This window comes from Pelodiscus sinensis, chromosome 3 (assembly GCF_049634645.1).
Source record: "Pelodiscus sinensis isolate JC-2024 chromosome 3, ASM4963464v1, whole genome shotgun sequence".
Lineage (NCBI taxonomy): Eukaryota > Metazoa > Chordata > Testudines > Trionychidae > Pelodiscus > Pelodiscus sinensis.
This window is the reverse complement of record NC_134713.1, coordinates 156,082,007-156,100,609: the sequence shown is the minus strand read 5'-3', so window position 1 is coordinate 156,100,609 and position 18,603 is coordinate 156,082,007. Positions and strand designations below refer to the sequence as shown.

The 18,603-nt window shown below is 44.6% G+C and overlaps 1 protein-coding gene across 4 annotated transcripts in view; it reads right to left on the bottom strand.

Moving 5' to 3' along the window:
- DNAH14 (dynein axonemal heavy chain 14) overlaps positions 1-18,603 on the bottom strand; it is a 599,282-nt gene that overhangs the window by 361,942 nt on the left and 218,737 nt on the right. For all 4 annotated transcript variants that reach the window (XM_075925276.1, XM_075925277.1, XM_075925279.1 and 1 more), the window contains one exon: positions 11,826-11,900. In XM_075925276.1, the coding sequence (XP_075781391.1) occupies positions 11,826-11,900 (75 nt within the window). The remainder of the gene's footprint in view (positions 1-11,825; positions 11,901-18,603) is intronic.

Genomic DNA, 18,603 nt, shown 5'->3' with positions numbered 1-18,603 from the left:
AGCTGATGCGAATCCAAACAGTAGCACTTGGTATTGGAAATGATTGTTCCTGATGGTAAATCAGTAAAACATCTGAAAGCTGGATGTATTGCTATGTGAAAATACGTGTCTTGCAAGTCGAGGGCTGCAAACCAATCGTCCTTCTCAAGTGATGGTATTATTTTGGAAAGGGTCACCATCTTGAACCTTTGATGGCGGAGCTGTTTGTTCAGCTTCCTGAGGTCGAGGATAGGCCTCCATCCTCCGGTCTTTTTCTCTGTGAGAAAATACCGTGAATAGAACCCTCTTCCTCTGAACTGAGGAGGAACGGGCTCTATGGCTCCTATGGAGAACAGACGCTGGGCCTCTTCCTTCAACAGGATCTCATGAGATGGGTCCCTGAAGAGGGAAGGGGCTGGTGGATTTGTGGGTGGTATGATGGTAAAGGGGATGGTGAGCCCAGGTACCACAAGTTGTAATACCGAGTGGTCCGATGTAATCACTGCCCATTGATCTTGAAAAGGTCGAAGTCGATGGTGGGTGACCTGTTGTTCTGTCACCATAAGGACTTGTTGCGTGCCCTTAATCAAACCATCAAACTTGCTACTTGGCACTTTGTTGATTGCCTGTACGGGTTGGTTGGGGTTGTCTACACTGTGGGCATTGTCTTGGTCTATAGATTGCTGCTGCTGCTATTGTCTCTGATGGGGTAGTCATACCTCCACTGGTATGGATAGTATCTCTTGCGCTGAAAGGAGTGTGTGTGCATCCCCAGGGTGCGGAGCATAGACTGGGAATCTTTCCCAGAAGGAAGGACCTCATCCATCTTTTTTGCGAGTAACTTGTTTTTGTCAAATGGGAGATCTTCCACTTTTGTGTGAAGCTCCTTTGGAACTGCTGCAGAAGTAAGCCAAGAGGAACGCCTCATGGCTATTGCAGTTGCGGTGGTGCCAGGTGCTGTGTCCACCACATCCAGCGAGATTTGCAGACTCGCTCATGCCACTGCAAAACCCTCTTGCACAAGAGACTTTAAGAGAGGACGCTTATTTTCTGGCAGGTATCAAAGAAGCTGCACTATCTTTTCATAATTGTCAAAGTTGTGATTGGACAACAAGGCAGCATAATTAGAAATGCGTAGGAGCAGGGTTGCCGAGGAGTATACTTTTCTGAATATGTTTAGCTTTTTGACAACTGGTGTTGCCTTATACTGGCCTGCTGTTAAGCTGTATCTACCACCAGTGAGTTCAGTTGAGGGTGGTTAAAGAGGTTCTTGGATGGGACAAAATATTTGTCTGCTCTCCTGCAGGTCGGTGGCACCGATGCTGGTGTCTGCCAGATGGTATCGGTTGCCTCCATAATGGCTTCATCAATAGGAATGGACACCTTCACGCTCTGCCTCAGATGCAAGATTTTTAATAATCTATACTATTTCGTTTGCACCTCTGTTAGTTGGATTTCCTGGGTCTGGGCCGCTCGCTTGAAGAGGTCCTGGAACTGTTTAAAATCATCTGGTGGAGACGTGTCCACTGGGAAAACCGCCTCGTCTGGTGAAGAGGAAGAGCAGTCAGGGATTGGAATTTCAGGCTGCTGGTCCTCCGCTTCTGACAATTGTCCCTCCTCCAGGTCCTAGCAGTGTGATGAGGCGCCCATCCTGTGTGCTGAGGAGGTGAGCTGACGACTATAGTGTTGCTGTGGCAGCGTGTGCTCTGCTGGCGGTGGGCTGGCATGCAAAGGTTGTTGTTGGGCACGGTGGTGAAGCCGTGAACTCAACGAATACAGAGAATCAAGGCGGAGATCATAATAATGATCCAATGGGTGAGTCGATGAGCACCAGGATGATCTGCTTGTGGAGAATAATTATAGTGTGGTGACCATCTGTATAGTGGAGAGTAGGATCGGTGTCTGTAGTATTCACTGTAGGGTGGGTGTCCATATGGGGAATAGCGCCTGTGATAGAAGTGCTGTCTTGGGGTGCGCTGCCAGTAGGCATACTGCAGAGGCGACTGATACATTGATGGAGAAGGAGAAGGACCCGGTGAAAATCTCAGAGAAGGGGAGTGGGAAGCCCTTTGTCTCCGTGTTTTGTAAGGTGTTTTCACTGGTGGCTCTGACTGCTTCTGTGCCAGCTCCGGTTCCTACTCCTGTGCTGGTGTTCCAGCAAGCCGCGGCACCGCTATGCTTGCCGGTGCCGCAGCTGTTTGAGCTGTGGAACTGCTCTGCAGTGCCAACAATGGTGGCTGCTGTGTTGCTAGTGCCAGGAGAGCTTCATTCGGTGCCGCTCCTGTCCGCGCGGGTGATCACTGCTCTAGCATTGCTTGTGTAGTCAAGCACAGTGGTGCCGGCGCCTTTGTAGCACGGGTGCTGCTTGTCAGCACCAAAGCTGCTGTCAGCACCAAAGAAACTCTATAGGTCACCACAGCTTTTCTCACTCTTGTCCCCGAGCCAGGTACTGAGGGTCATGGGACAGAGGCAGAGGACACTGTCTTATCTCCCGCGGTCCTCTCAGACGGGAGTGACCTGGTGGGAGAAGCTTTCTTTTTCTTTCCTGCCGGTGGCTCAGGGGAAGAGACCCTTCTTTTCTGGGTCTTCCCAGCAGTAGCCACTCTATTGAGGTCCAGCGCCTTGTCCAGCAGCAAGATTTTTAGGCGCATTTCTCTGTTTTGGTGGGTGCAAGCTGTCATTTTTTAAGGGTATGTCTACACTACCCTGCTAGTTCGAACTAGCGGGGGTAATGTAGTCATCCGCAGTTGCAAATGAAGCCCGGGACTTGAATTTCCCGGGCTTCATTTGCATGAAGCCGGCCGGCGCCATTTTTAAATGCCGGCTAGTTCGGACCCCGTGCCGCGCGGCTACACGCGGCATGGATTAGATAGTTCGGATTAGGTTTCTAATCTGAACTAGCTGTACACCTCAAAGCTCAGTCTGAGGCCAGGGATGGTTGAGAGGAACTGACAGGTACGCCGAGTGCCCGCGAAGATCAAAGAGCATCAACGGGTCATGCTACACACCGCGCATGCATGAGCTGGCTGAATACAGCTATGCAAAGCCTCCGCGCTGCAGGGTTGGGATGAGCCTGACACCATGAGTGGAGCACCCCCGGGGACCACGCAAAAAAGAATCACTAGCTAAGAGAGAGAGCATTTTGACAAATCAGGTCTTGCTCTTCTGGATAATTTTTGGATGCTAAAGCAAACCACCAAGGTCTAGAAAGAAAACAACAAATGGTCTGGTAGCACTTTATAGACTAACAAAACATATAGATGGTGGTATGAGCTTTCGTGGGTACAGCAAACTTCTTCAGATGACCGGAGTTGTTTTTTTCTATAAGGATATGTCTACACAGCAAAGTTATTTCAAAATAACTTTACCAGTGTTTACACAGCCAAACCACTATTTCAAAATTAAATCTAAATAGCAGAGGGCTTATTTCAAACTTGGTAAACCTCATTCCATGAGGAATAGCGCCAATTTCAAAATTGCAATTTCGAAATAAGCACTGTGTAGATGCTTATTTTGAAATAGGGGACCTCCAGCCCTTCCTAGGGTGCCCTGGTGGCCACTCTGGGCACAACCAAGAAAATTCCTCTCCCTCCCCCACTCCGCAGAACCCTTAAAGGGGTAGACTCTGGCCACAGTGCCTGTGCCAGCTCCAAGCCTGCCAGCCCAAGAGCCAGCAGTCACTGCACCTGACCCAGTGGCCTCAGCATGAGCCAGGCAGCCAATGCCAGCCAGCCCTCCACCACTCCCCAGGACCAGTCTGCCAATTCCCAGAAGCCTGCCAGGGGCTGGAAAAGGCAGGCGCCTGCCTGATCCAGTGTGGAGATTAGGGATCTAATTCAGGTTTGGGGGGGATGCCTCCAACCTCCATGATCTCTGCACTAAATGGAGGAACACAACCATCTACAAGGTGGATAGCTGCCAGCCTGGCTACCAAAGGCCACATGCGAACCTAGGAGCAAGTTCCAATGAAAATAAAGGAGCTGCGGCAGGAGTATGCCAGGGCCACAGGGGACAGCTCCCAACCAGGGGTAGACACAGACCCTTGCCCCTATTTTGATGCTGTGGACTGCATCCTGGAGGGCAGGATGGTTCGTGCCCCCCAGGTGGTCATCGACCGTGGGGCAGAGCTTGCTGCTTCTTGCTGCTCCACCCTCTGCTGCCTCCCCAGCTACCACTCCTCCTCCCACTCCTTCTCCCCCACCCGCTTCTTCCTCCCCATCCTCCCCACACCCGAAGGACACCGAGGCCCCCGCAGCCGCAGTGCTGGGAGACAGTTGGGCCAGTGAGACCCCCAACACTGAGCTCTGAGCTTCTCCTCCCCTTTCGTCCCCCTGCCAGCTTCCTCCTCCCAGGTTTCCCCCTCCCCTCTCCCACCTTCTTTCCCCAGTCTCACCTCAGATTCATCTCCCCCTACCCCCAGTTTTGTTCAATAAAGAGGCTTTGTTGTAATGAATACATGTGTCTTTTATTGTACAGCAAGAAGGAGAGTTAGGGAGGGGTAAGTGGAAGGACGTGAGAGAGGAATGAGGCACAAGCCCCCAGTGGGGCACACCAGGGAGACTGTTACTGCCTGCAGAATGTGCTGCCAGGCTCGCAGCAACACATCCAGGAGAAACACCAGAGTGACCAGGGGTGGCTCCGGCTCCATGCCACAGACTGTTGTGGTGTTCCAGAGTGAGGGCAACCTGAGCACGCAGAGAAAAAAATGCTTTGCCATCCCTCATTGAGGTAGCCAAGCAAGCAGGGAAACCTTAGAACTAGCTATCTTGGTGGGGAGGAGGGCCTTTAAGCACAGGTCTCAGATAGTCTCAGGCAGCAGACACACAAAGTAACTCCTGACCTGATGCCCTGCCAGAACCGGTTCCAGACAGTCTTAAATGCGATTCAATGTCCTATCAGTGTGGACGTGCTATTTTGAAATAGCAAAACACTATTTCGAAATGCATTTTGTGTCTAGACTCGTTATTTCGAAATAACTATTTCAAAATACTATATTTCAAAATAACACTGTAGTATAGACATATCCTAACAGACTAACTCGGCCACCCCCTGAAGCCACCGAGATCCAAGGATGCAAAGTCCTCATCACTGTCAGTGTCATTTGAGGTGCTCAGAACCTTGCATTAACTGCTTTACATCTTGTAGAATAGGCCCTACAAGAACTAACATTCTGTGTATATCATCAGTTTCAAAAAATTCTTTCTAAAAAAAAATAACTCATACTACAGAAACAAATCCTACTGCTGCTTCAGTAATCAACTTACTGATGCCATATCAGAGCAATCCAATACCTAAAAAACTTTACAAAAGCCAAACAACTCCTCTTTCAAATAAAGCCACTTATCTAAGATGTTTGTCAAATCTGCTGGGAATAACAACAGATCTGAGTAAAGAGCAGGGATGTGCAGACTAAAAGCTTGGTCCATAGTAAAAGATGTATAAAATAAATGGGATTCCAAGACATTTTAATTGCCATCATAATTCTTTACAATGATTGAAATGGGCCAGAGAGACATTGCTTTTGGATAGTAAGAGTTGAATGTGTTTTTAGTGTCCTGGATTACTGAATGAATTTCCTGTGTAATTTTTGCTTGTAGTTAATGTAAATTTTACTACATGGATTACACCAAAGACATCTGGGCTTTGAGGCTTTGCCTCCAAAGATGATGGGCAATAACTAGTGTTTCATGTTTCGGAAAGGCAGAGACCGAAGACCAAATCATGTGAGGACATAGCTGAGCTGTCCCTGGATTGTCTTTTAGCAGAAACCAGACACGCATTTATAATCAAGAGTGCAAACCCAATTAAGAGGATTGAAAGATTAATACAAGGGTACTATGCTGAAGTTGGATTGACCTTTTATAAACTTTAATATGCATCAAGATAACTATTTTATTGTTATATGTTTTCTTTATATGTACTTCATTCCTGAAGAAAGATACTCTGCTTATGAATGCTCTCTTCTCTGATAAGAACTATTATTGTCCTCAGGGAAATCCATGAACAAGGACTAGATGTTTGTCTGATCTCCTGGGGACAATCACAGTAAAGAGCAGGGATATGCAGCCTAAAAGCCCTGGTCAGAAGGCAACATAATATGGATCCATGCCCAGAGACAGATGTAGGATAGGGGCCTGAGATCTGAGTAAGCATTTCTTGAGCAGAGCCAAGTTGAAACTGAAGGTGTAGGTCCCTTGAAAACTGTGACAATGACATCACATCAGCAGGAGCAATAATGTGCTAGCAAGAATAACACTGTGTTAATAAGAATCCACTTCTAAGCAATATGTATTAAAGATCACTCTGGTGGGGATCCCAAAAGAAGAAAATTATGTCTACACTACAGGGTTATTTCAAAATATCTTATTTTGAAATAGTTAATTCAAAATAAGTTATTTCGAAATAACGCTTCTACACATAAAATGCATTTTGAAATAGCGTTTTGCTATTTCGAAATAGCGTGTCCTCACTGAGTGAACGCTAAGTCACATTTAAGGCTGGCCGGAACCAGGTCCGACAGGGCATCAGGTCAGGAGTACTTTGTGTGGCTGCTGCTTGAGGCTATCTGAAGCCTGTGCTTAAAGGGGCTCCCCTAGACAGTTGGTTCCCAGCTTTCCCTGCTTGCTTGCCTACCTTGATGAGGGACAGCAAAGCATTTTCTCTCTGGGTATGTCTACACTACCCCGCTAGTTCGAACTAGCGGGGTAATGTATGCATACCGAACGTGCAAATGAAGCCCGGGATTTGAATTTCCCGGGCTTCATTTGCATAAGCCGGCCGGCGCCATTTTTAAATGCCGGCTTGTTCGAACCCCGTGCCGCGCGGCTACACGTGGCATGGGCTAGATAGTTCGAACTAGCAAGCCATTCCGAACTATCTGTACGCCTCGTTCCACATTCCACGAGGCGTACAGATAGTTCGGAATGGCTTGCTAGTTCGAACTATCTAGCCCGTGCCGCGTGTAGCCGCGCGGCACGGGGTTCGAACAAGCCGGCATTTAAAAATGGCGCCGGCTGGCTTATGCAAATGAAGCCCGGGAAATTCAAATCCCGGGCTTCATTTGCATGTTCGGTATGCATACATTACCCTGCTAGTTCGAACTAGCGGGGTAGTGTAGACATACCCTCTGAGTGCTCTGGTTGCCCTCACTTGGGATACCACAGCATTCTGCAATATGGAGCCAGAGCTGCCCCTGGGTATGCTTCTTGTAGATATGTTGCTGTGAGCCTGGCTGCACTTTCTTCAGGCTACCATCTGGAAGGTCCATCGGGAACTGTCAGTATCCAGGAGGCCCTGTGGGAAAGCTTCCATCCTGAGGAGCACTAAGAGCCTCCCTGGTCTGCCCCACTGGGGGCTTGTGCCTCATTCTTCCCTCACATCCTTCCACTTACCTCTCCCAAACCCTTCTTCCTGATGTCAAATAAAATGCATGTATTTTCATGAACACAAACTCTCTTTATTTAACAAAACTGAGGAGGGGGAATGAAACTCAGGTGAGACTGGGGAAAGGAGGCAGGAGAGGGTGGGAGAGGGGAGGGGGAAACCTGGAAGTAGGGAGCTGGAAAGGGGAAGCAAGTGGAAGAAGGGGGAGAGGAAGCTCAGGGCTCAGGGTTGGGGGTCTTGCCGGACCAACTTGATTTTCATGCAAACCTGCTCCTGGGTTCTCATGTGACCTTTGGTGGCCAGGCTGGCAGCTATCCTGCCATAGACGGTCACGTTCCTCCATCTAGTGCGGAGATCATGGACATTGGGGGCATCCCCCCCAAACCTGAATAAAGTCCATGATCTCTACCCTAGACCAGGAAGGCGCCTGCCTTCTCCAGGCCCTGGCAGGCTCCTATTAGCTGGCAGACTGCTCCTGGGGAGCAGTGGAGGGCTGGCTGCCAATGGCTTGCTGGCTCATGTTTTCGGGCCACTGGGTCAGGGGCAGTGACTGCTGGCTCTGGGCTGGCAGGCTTGGAGCACAACTCCTTTAAGGGCTCCAGGGAGTGGAGAGGGAGAGGCGTGTTCTTGGTTGAGGCTGGAGTGGCCATCAGAGCACCCTGGGAAGGCTGGAGGCCCCCTATTTCGATGTAAGTGTCTACACAGCACTTATTTTGAAATAGCTATTTTGAATTAGGTGTTATTCCTCATGGAATGAGATTTATCAAATTTGTAATAAGCGCTCCGCTATTTTGAATTAATTTTGAAATGGCGGTTTGGCTGTGTAGATGCTAGTAAAGTAATTTCGAAATAACGGCTGTTATTTCCAAATACCTGCTGTGTAGACATACCTACAGAGACTAGGTGGGACAACTTCCATATTTGGAGTACCAGTACCAAGGAAAATATCTTGCTCCAAAAGGATATATATGAGGGAGGGGGGAAGGAGCTGTTGTGCTGAACATCAAGAATGTTACACTTACTCTGGTGTTTAAGAGGAAATGAGTGACAGATCTGCTGAGAATCTCTGGGTAAAGATAACACAGCAAAAGAATGGTAGAGATGTTATGGTGGTAGTCCATTACAGATCATCAAATCAAAAAGAGGAAATGAATGAGTCATTCTAAAAGCAGGTAACAAGATGTAATGAGGGATTTAAATTTCCCTGATATCTGTTTGAAGACAATTCCAGGAAACATAACACATTGTGCAAATTCTTAGCATGTGTAGGGGACAACTTTCTGACTCAAAAAATTGAGGAAACAACTAGCAGGCCGGACATTTTGGCTTTGGCTTTGACCAATATGGATGACTTGGTTGCAAATATGAAGATGGTCAGTGACTTGATATGATATGATATAATTCAAGATCTTTTACATAAAAGGGCATGAGAACAATAAAACATGAATACAGAGAGTTGTTGTTAACGGTGCTAAATCCTGCTGGAAAGGGATAACAAGTGGAGTTCCGCAAGGGTCTGTTTTGGGACCCGTACTGTTCAATATCTTCATCAATGATGTAGATATTGGGATAGAGAGTACGCTTATTAAGTTTGCTGATGATACCAAACTGGGTGGGGTTGCAACTTCTTTGGAGGATAGGAACATAATTCAAAATGACCTTAGCAAGTTAGAGAAATGGTCAGAGGTAAACAGGATGAGGTTTAATAAAGAGAAATGCAAAGTGCTCCACTTAGGAAGGAACAATCAGTTCCATACATACAAGATGGGAAGCGACTGTCTAGGAAGGAGCATGGCGGAAAGGGATCTAGGGGTCATAGTGGACCACAAGTTGAATATGAGTCAACAGTGTGATGCTGTTGCAAAAAAAGCAAATATGATTCTAGGTTGTATCAACAGGTGTGTTGTAAGCAAAACTCGTGAAGTCATTCTGCCGCTCTACTCTGCACTAGTTAGGCCTCAACTGGAGTACTGTGTCCAGTTCTGGGCGCCACATTTCAAGAAAGATGTGGAGAAATTGGAAAGGGTACAGAGAAGAGCGACAAGAATGATTAAAGGTTTAGAGAACATGACCTATGAAGCCAGGCTTCATGAACTGGGCTTGTTTAGTTTGGAAAAAAGAAGATTAAGGGGGGACATGATAGCGGTTTTCAAATATCTAAAAGGGTGTCACAAGGAGGAAGGAGAAAATTTGTTCCTCTTGGTTTCTGAGGACAGGACAAGGAGTAATGGGCTTAAAGTGCAGCAGGGGAGGTTTAGATTGGACATTAGGAAAAATTCCTAACTGTCAGGGTGGTCAAATATTGGAATAAATTGCCAAGGGAGGTGGTGGAATCTCCCTCTCTGGAGATATTTAAGAATAGGTTAGATAGACATCTGTCAGGGATGGTGTAGACGGAGCTTGGTCCCGCCTTGAGGGCGGGGGGCTGGACTCGATGACCTCTTGAGGTCCCTTCCAGTCCTATTAGTCTATGATTCTATGAATATTGGGCTTCAAAAAGACAGATTTCAATGGACTCAGAGAAATAGTAAGCAAGGTCCCAAGAAAAGACCAATTAGAAAGAAAAAGAGTCAAAGGGGCTGGCTAGAGGCTCAACATCAGGCTATTCCAAAACAAAAGAAAGATAAGTAGAGCCACAGGAGGCCAATGTGGCTGCAAAAGGAGTTTTTAGCTATGTAAAAAACAAAAGATAAAAACAAAACACATACAAGAAAATGAAGGAGGGACATGTCACCAAGGAGGCATATATGGGAACCCAAAGCAAAGAATAAATTACAGCTGGCAAGATATGTTAGAAACAAGAAGGGGTTCTTCATATACGTCCAACAAAAAAGAAAGATCAAGAATAGTATAGACCTGCTGCTCAATGGAGAGGGTGAGCTGATAACAGAAGATGACTAGATGCTGACTCTCACATCAAATAACATGGGACTGGACAACTAGCAATGTTACCATAGACAATGAAGAGAAAGGAATGTAGATTGGGATTAGTCAAGAACACATTACAAATCTTCTGACCAAGTTGAATTAATTCAGACCAGCAAAGCTGGATGCTATTCACTTGAGGATACTGAAGGACTTAGTTTAATAAACCTCAGAGCCATTGCAATAACATTTACAAAGTCATTGATGACAGAAGAGATCCCGGAAGATTAGAAAACGGCAAACAGTTTCCATTTTGAAAAAGTGGTAAAGAAAGCCGGGAAGCTACAGACCAGCCAGCCTACTTTGATACCTTGGACGATACTAAAGCAATGTATAAAACTTTCAATTTGTGAGTATGTGAAGAACTAAGGAGTAATCATTATAAACCAGAATAGATTTTCCAAGAATAAATCATGCCAAACTAGTTTAATTTCCTTCTTTGACATAGTAGCTGATTTGGTGGATGGAGGAACGTGGCGGACAAATTATACTTTGTCAAAAGCCTTGCTGAAATCTGATAAGTGAGCTAGAGAAATGTGAGATAACGTACTGATCAAGTTTTCAGATGACACAAAACTACATGGGTTGCCAACATTTCAAAGGATAGGGCTAAAATTCAGAGGGATCCTGATAAATGGGAGAACTGGGCTATAGGCAACAAAATGAAATTCTACAAAGTGTAATGGGATACACTTAGGGAATTAAAAACAAATGAACAAATACAGAATGGGGGAAAACTTGCTTGGCAGCAGCACTGCTGAAAAACATCTGGGGGCTATGATAAATCACAACTTCACCAGGAATCAGCAATGCAATATTGTTGAAATAATGCTCTGATGTCTTGAAAGAAGTAGTCTCATCATCTCAAATAATTTCTAAACACTCCTGAATGCCAATGCTATCAAACATAAGCCTGAAATTCTACACATTGTCAGTTTTCATTTAACTCCAGACAAGAGAATTTATGGTATGCACTTGGTTGGGGCGTTTTTTTTTTTTAAAATGATTGTAAGTGTCTTTTTCAAGTGTAAGCTTTTTGAGGGGTAGAGATTCAGGGTATGTCTAGACTACATGCCTCTGTCACCAGAGGCGTGTAGATTAGGCTACCCTGCATAGGGAAATGAATTTAAATAAATTTAAAGGGCTGCCACGCTCTGCCAACCAGCTGATGATCAGCTGTTTGTTGGCAGATCGGGGCAGTCTAGACGCGCCGCAGTCGACAAGGAAGCCTTTGTTGACTGGTGCAGGTTGACAAAGGCTTCCTTGTCGACCACCGCTCGTCTCGACTGCCCCAATATGCCAACAAACAGCTGATCATCAGCTGGTCGGCAGAGCGCGGCAGCAATTTAAATTTAAATGAAGCCGCGATTATTTAAATCGCAGCTTCATTTCTCTATGCTGGGTAGCCTAATCTACTTGCCTCTGATGACAGAGGCTTGTAGTCTAGACATACCCTATCTTTGTCCCACAAATACATATAAATATATAAACACAAATTATTGTTATAATTTTGTATTCAATGGAAAATATATACTTACTTTTTTACCATATCAAACATGCTGCTCTCTACATTTCCTAACCACTGCTCAACTGGGCCTCTAACACGAATATTCCTGCAATGTTGAATTTGAAAAATCAACATTTACTGAAAAACAACTGAATGTTTTAATTTCATATTCTTAAAACTTTATATGAATTGCAGACATAAGGAATTCTACTGCATCTCTTCTTTCTTAATGCTATCCACTCGGTCTTAATCCAGACACTGAGAAAATATTTCCTCTCCTTTGGTATCACTGTCTTTTTCCAGTGACTACAGAATTCTTAGGTCCTGATTATGCTGCTCATTCATGTGCACAACTCCCAAATAAATCAGTGGAAATTTTGCCATTGTGTGATTAGACTCCTTGGGTATTGCATAGAGGATCACATCCAGGAAAGAATGGTTATGTAAAGTAATTCTAGTTCTTTGTGATTTATAGTCCGTATTTATTTCACACTTGGGGCTCATCTAGACTATGCGGAATGATCAAAAGAAGATATGCAATTTTTGAGAGAATTTGCATATCTTCTTCGTATCACTCTTTTGAAAGCGGAGCTTTCGAAAGTGAAAATACTTTAGACGCTGCTTTTTTGGCGAATCCCCCGCCCCTTGTCGAAAAGCCATGTAAACCTTATTTTTTGAGGAAGAGCGGCTTGTTGACAAGGAGGAGGTTCGCCAAAAAAGCCGCATCTAAACTACTTTCACTTTCAAAAGTTCTCGAAAGTGCGATCAGAAGAAGATATGCAAATTCTCAGAGAATTTGCATATCCTCTTTCGACCATTCCGCATAGTCTATATGAACCCTCAGTGTACATGTACCCACACACACCAGATCGAATTTTTTAGTGGGATCATGTCTGCACCCTAAAAGTTGGTTAACGCATGTATTGAAAGACAAGGGGCTATAAAACACAATTTCTTGGTAAGTTTTTACATTTCTGAAACATCTTCCAAAACAGTGGCTTCAGACAAGCAAGTTTGGAGGGGTCATAGTTTTTATTTCCACAGACCGGCAGATGGGTACATAGACAATTCTTTCCAAGAGAGCTCTGACCATCAGAATTTGCAAGAGAACTTTGTATACCAAACCATGTTCAAGGATACAGGTGAGGATCAGCTAGCAAGTACTGGAAAGAAAAGGCCAGCTAACAACCACAGGGTGCCCAGGAATAATATCCCAACTTCAGATGGCAAGTCAGTGACTGACATCCAAAGCATGAGTTAAGGTGTGCCAGCAAATGTTATAAAGCAAACCCTTAAGGGCAGAGGGAAGGAGAAATCCATAGAAAGTTCAGCCTTGGATCACATTACCAAGAAATATGGGACCCAAACACTAAGGTTTAGTCTGAGCCAAGGGATGGCTCTCTGCAAGATCATGCACATAGACCATACACCTTCCAATACAGGATTGGAAACACAATGAGAGTGGCTGGAAGGGAGGCTTGTGGAATCATGGCAGGAGCAGCGCCAGCAATATGCATGCCAAAGGAATAGGATATACAGCTGTAGGATGGGTTGGAAGAGTAGTTGTCTCTCTGGCTTCATTCATGGCTGAAAGCTTATGAACTATGTCTGGAGCAAGTAATCTCACATGAAACACAAGAGCACAGGGGCATGTGCAAGGTCCTGAGGCAGAACCCTGAAGTACAAGGACACAGTTTATAGTGATACCACTCGCTCCATGCTAAACCACTGGGAGCACATTATCTTTAGCCTAAGGCAGCTAAAGATAAGATTTGGAGAGGGGAATGTGTTAGAATGTTCATTCTCCTATTTAGAAATGATGACAAGGATAATAGGAAGGGGAAAAAAGAATAAGATTTCTAAGAAGCAATGGTTGGGGGGGAAAATCACAGATAATCAGACCCTGGATTTTCTTATATATCCAGAAGTGTGATATATGAAGTCAGCCCAGAGTAATGTAGTCCCTTTTCAATTTGAGAAAAGAAGCAGCAGTCATCAAAGGCCTGGGACTTCCAACAGAACAGTCAAGAAGGTAACAGTGGAGACAAAAAGCACCATCTCCAAATAAATTAGAAGTATTAAGGGCCATTAATTGGACTATCCTAGCAAAAAATATGCTGATTATATTTGTAATGGTTTTTTATTTGGCTCTCGGAGCCCATATGAAGGGGAGAGATATCATGTACAAGCAACAAATTTAAAATCCATTGAAGGATTTGAATATATAGCTCAAACAAATATGCAGGAGAAAGTAGAAGTCAAAAGGACAAATGCCGTCTCTGTTAGTTTTTGCTGTCTGGAGAATACAGAGATGCTCATAATTTTGTTTAAACTCTGAGGCTCCTCTGTTAATGGCAGGGTGCTACAAAGACTACACTCAGGTAGTTACAGAGGATCTTAGGACACTTGTCCTAAGGGACACTCCCAGGGAGGGCCTTCTGTGCCTGGCTTGCATCCTCCACAATTGGGGTCAGAGAGCCTCCTTAAGTTATCTGGGTTATCAGAGCTATGAAAGTCGACTTAGAAGTATGGAAGTCATTCCTCAGCCAATTTAATAGGATATCTTTTTAGTGAACCAATTGGACAGCAAAAATTTAACTTAAAGTACAATCTATCTCTGTGAGAATCCATTTTGGAACAAATTTTCAATAAAAATTGTGTGCACATAGGTAGCCAGCTCACTGGATATAGGCACTCTGACTGGGGAGGGGAAAGGAGGCAGGTGTTCAGGCAAAGGGCAATTGCAGGGATGCACACTGAACTCTGGTTTATGCAGGGGCTGCTTGGGAGTGGTGTGGTACACTCCAGGAAATGCTCAGGCTGGCTGCCTCTGGCCCAACTCCTTTCAGAAGCAGCAGTGACCAGCCCACACACACTTTGCCCAGGGGCTTGCAGGACTTGTCCATGCCCATGATGGACTGCACAGCATATATCAAAGCTTATTAATTTTCTCATTTTTCCTATATTTAGGTCCCTACCAAATTCAATCCATTTTGGTCAACAGTCATAGGAATTTAAAAATAATATATTCATTATTTCAGCTATTTAAATCTGAAAAGTCACAGTTGTAATTGTAGGGTTACTGACTCAAAAAAGTATTGTGGCGGGGGATCATAAGGTTAGTGCAGGGGAAGTTGTACTGTTATCTTTATTTCTGAGCTGCTGCTGGTGACAACACTGCCTTCAGAGATAGGCAGCTAGAGAGTGACAACTGTTACCAGGGATCCCAGCTTTAAGGCAGAGTCACTTCCAGCAACAACAGAGAAAGGACATGGTATGGTATTGCTTCCCTTACGTCTGTGCTCCTGTCTGAAGTGCTGGGCCCTCATTAAGCAGCTCTGTCCACTCAGCGCTGAAGGCAGAGCAGAAAGAAGTAAAGTTGGTAGTATTGTGACCATTCTGGGTCAGCGCCCCCAATTTTAAAAATGCTGGTGTCCCCTGTGAAATCTTTATAGCATAGGAGAAAAGCATGCAGAAGACCAGAATTCATATGAGGAAACTAGATTTCATGGTCTGTGATGTGTTTTTCATGGACATGAATTTGGTAGGGCCTTACCTATTTTTGGAGCAAAAACCCATGTGTGACAAACCCTTGTGTCTTTCCTGGTGTGACAAACCCATGTGTTTCATAATTCCCTTCTGTGTAACAACCAGAGAGTTATTTATAACATCAATTCAGTCATCAGTCAGCTGGTGACGGCATTTGTTTTATATTCTCTTTCATTCAACACCCTTTTTTGTGCAGTTCATCATCAAGTCAAAAATATGGCATTGCCAAATCTGTTTTGCTTTCAAGAGGATAGATTCCAGGAACCGGTGGTGCTTGTTAGCCCTAAGAGCATAAGAATGGCCATACTGGGTCAGACCAAAGGTCCATCTAGCCCAGTATCCTGTCTGCCAACAATGGCCAATGCAAGATGCCCCAGATGGAATGAAAACAACAGGTAATCATCATGTGATCCCTCTCCTGTCATCCATTTCCAGACAAACAGAGGCTAGGGACACCATTCCTACCCATCCTGGGTAATAGCCATTGATGAACCTAACATCCATGAATTTATCTAGCTCTTTTTTAAACCATGTTAAAGTCCTAGTCTTCATAACATCCTGTGGCAAGGAATTCCACAGGTTGATTGTAAGCTGAATGAAGAAATACTTCCTTTTGTTTGTTTTAAACCTGCTGCCTATTAATTTCATTTGGTGACCCCTAGTTCTTATATTACAGGAACAAGTAAATAACTTTTCCTTTTTCACTTTTTCCACACCAGTCATGATTTTATACACCTCTATCATATCCTTCCTTAGTCTCCTCTTTTGTAAGCTGAAAAGTCCAGGTCTTTTTAATCTCTCTTCATATGGGACCCATTCCAAACCCCGATCAATTTTGTTGCCCTTTTCTGAATCTTTTCCAATGCTAATATATCTTATTTGAGATGAGGCGACCATATCTGTACGCAGCATTCAAGATGTGGGTGTCCCATGGTTTCATACTGAGGCAATAAGATATTCTTTGTCTTATGCTCTATTCCTTTTGTAATGATTTCTAACATGAAATGCAGATAAGGAATTTCAATCAAGATCAGGTTTTATTGGTTTCCTTGTTTGTAGGTTTGGAAATCATGCCTGAGATGGTTAATTGTTTTTCTTTTCTCTTTTTGTAACTAAGAATTACAGCCCAGGGAGAATCCCTGAGTCTATTTCAATCCATGGCTTTTAGCACCTAGTCATTGACTAAGCTTGCAACAATAGTCTTATTTTAATAATAAAAGTGTTTTCTTTTTGTTTTGTTAACCAGTATTGGTTGATTTTTGTGTCCTTAAACCTACTGCCTAAGTGAACTCACATAACCTGGGAGAAACAGAGCCCCATTATCTCTGCAGATTATCTATGTTTGTTTCCCCCTACTCCTAGCAGAACGGAGGTTGGGGGGGAGGAAGAGCTTTGCCACAGGGAAGGAATTCCAAGTGGTTTCTTCCCTGTAAAAAGGTTTATTTATTTTCTTTAGTTTTTAATTCAAAATGACACTTGGTGGTAGCAGCTACCTTTTGTGTGCAGGGGGAGGGGGAGATCTCAGGGAAACTGAGACCGGACAAGTTTGTCTCTGGAAGTTACAGAAACAGGTTCTTACAGAGTTTATTCTGCTAGCTGGCTCCCATTACCACCACTAGAAGTGCCAGGTTGGAGAATTTAACCGTGACAGACCTTGATGGAGTTAGTAGAGAGACCTGTCAATTTAAGTTCCTGTAAATATTCAAGGATTGAGTGAAGAGGTGCAGAGGTTAGGGAGGTATATTTCTGAGTGCACTAAGCAGCATACCTCTTCTATTTTTGGAGGCAGGTAGTGCATGTGGCTAGAGTCCAGCTGTGTAGGAGGAGTGTGCATACTGGTTCTGTGCACACTAGCTCTTCATGAGAGAACCATTGAGTAGCCAGGCTCTGTGATGCAGAGGGTCTATGTTGGGTGAATAATCTGGCCATTGCATAGAGATCAAAGATTGAGCCAGAGTGGAAGGGGGATGGGGATATTGGCTGACAGTCCCGTCAGGAAGGGATACCACAGTTGCCTGGGCCATGCTGGTGCTATTAAGATTACTTGTGAATTGTCTGTTCTGATCTTCTGTATTACCCTGTTGGGTACTGGTATGGATATGGGTATGGGTAGGAAGGTTATAAAAAAAAATGTCAGTCCATGGGAGCGAAAAAGCATATGCCCTGGAGTAGGATTCCAGACCTGCTCTAGAACATAACTTTGGGCATTTTTTGTTCTGGGCTGTTGTGAATAATTTGAGTTGGAGAAACCCCCAGCATTCAAAAATGGTGTTTAGGACAGAACTATCCAACTCCCACACATGTTGTACAGGGAAGCAACTACTAAGTTTGTCAATGGTGGCATTCTGGATGCTGGATAGGTATGTGGTAGTTATGGTGGTGATGTGTTTGAAGCACCAGTTCCAGAGTTTGATGGCCTCTGTGCAAAGGGAGTGGAAACGAGCTCCACCCTACCTGTTCACATAGAACATACATGCTATGTTGTCTGTCATGATCCTTATATTGCAGCCACTGATGACAAGGAGGAAATGGAAGCAGGCGTGGTGTATAGCTCTGAGCTTGAGGAGGTTGACATGGAGAGTGGTTCTGAAAATGGACCATAGTCTGCATTGTGGTTTGTCCGATGTATGCTTCCCATCTTGTGAGGGATGCATCTGTTGTGATGGTGATTGTGTGGGGTTCTTGTTGGAATGGAGCCCTTTTGCATATGTGTAGTGGGATGGTCCACCACAGTAGTGAGTCTTTGACTGCAGAAGGCATTGTAAGGTACTTGAGGAGTTTGTGCCATTTTGGTTTGCATACCGAAGCTACCCAAATTTGAAGGCATCTCATGCAGTCGGGCACTGGAGATGATAAAGGTAGAGGCTACCATGTGTCATAGTAGCTGGAGGCAGTCACAAGCCATGACCTATAGGCTGATGGAAATGGTGTGTACGAGATTGCAGATTGCTCTGAATCTTTCCTGTGGCAGTGAGTCTCGACCAATAGTGAATAGTGGAGTGGAGAAAAGCCCCTATAAAGTGGATTTATTGGGTAGGTGTTAATGTTGACTTGTGTTTTAAAAACATTGATGGTGCTGTGGAGAGACCAAAAGGAAAGACAATGTATTGATAATAGTGGTTCTCAAGTGTAAATCTGAGTAAGCGCCTATGTGCCAGGTGGATAGTAACATGAAAATATACATCTTGGAGGTCGAGAGCTGAAAACCAATCTCCCTACACCAGTGCTGGGATTATTGTGGAAAGAGTGACCATCCGGAA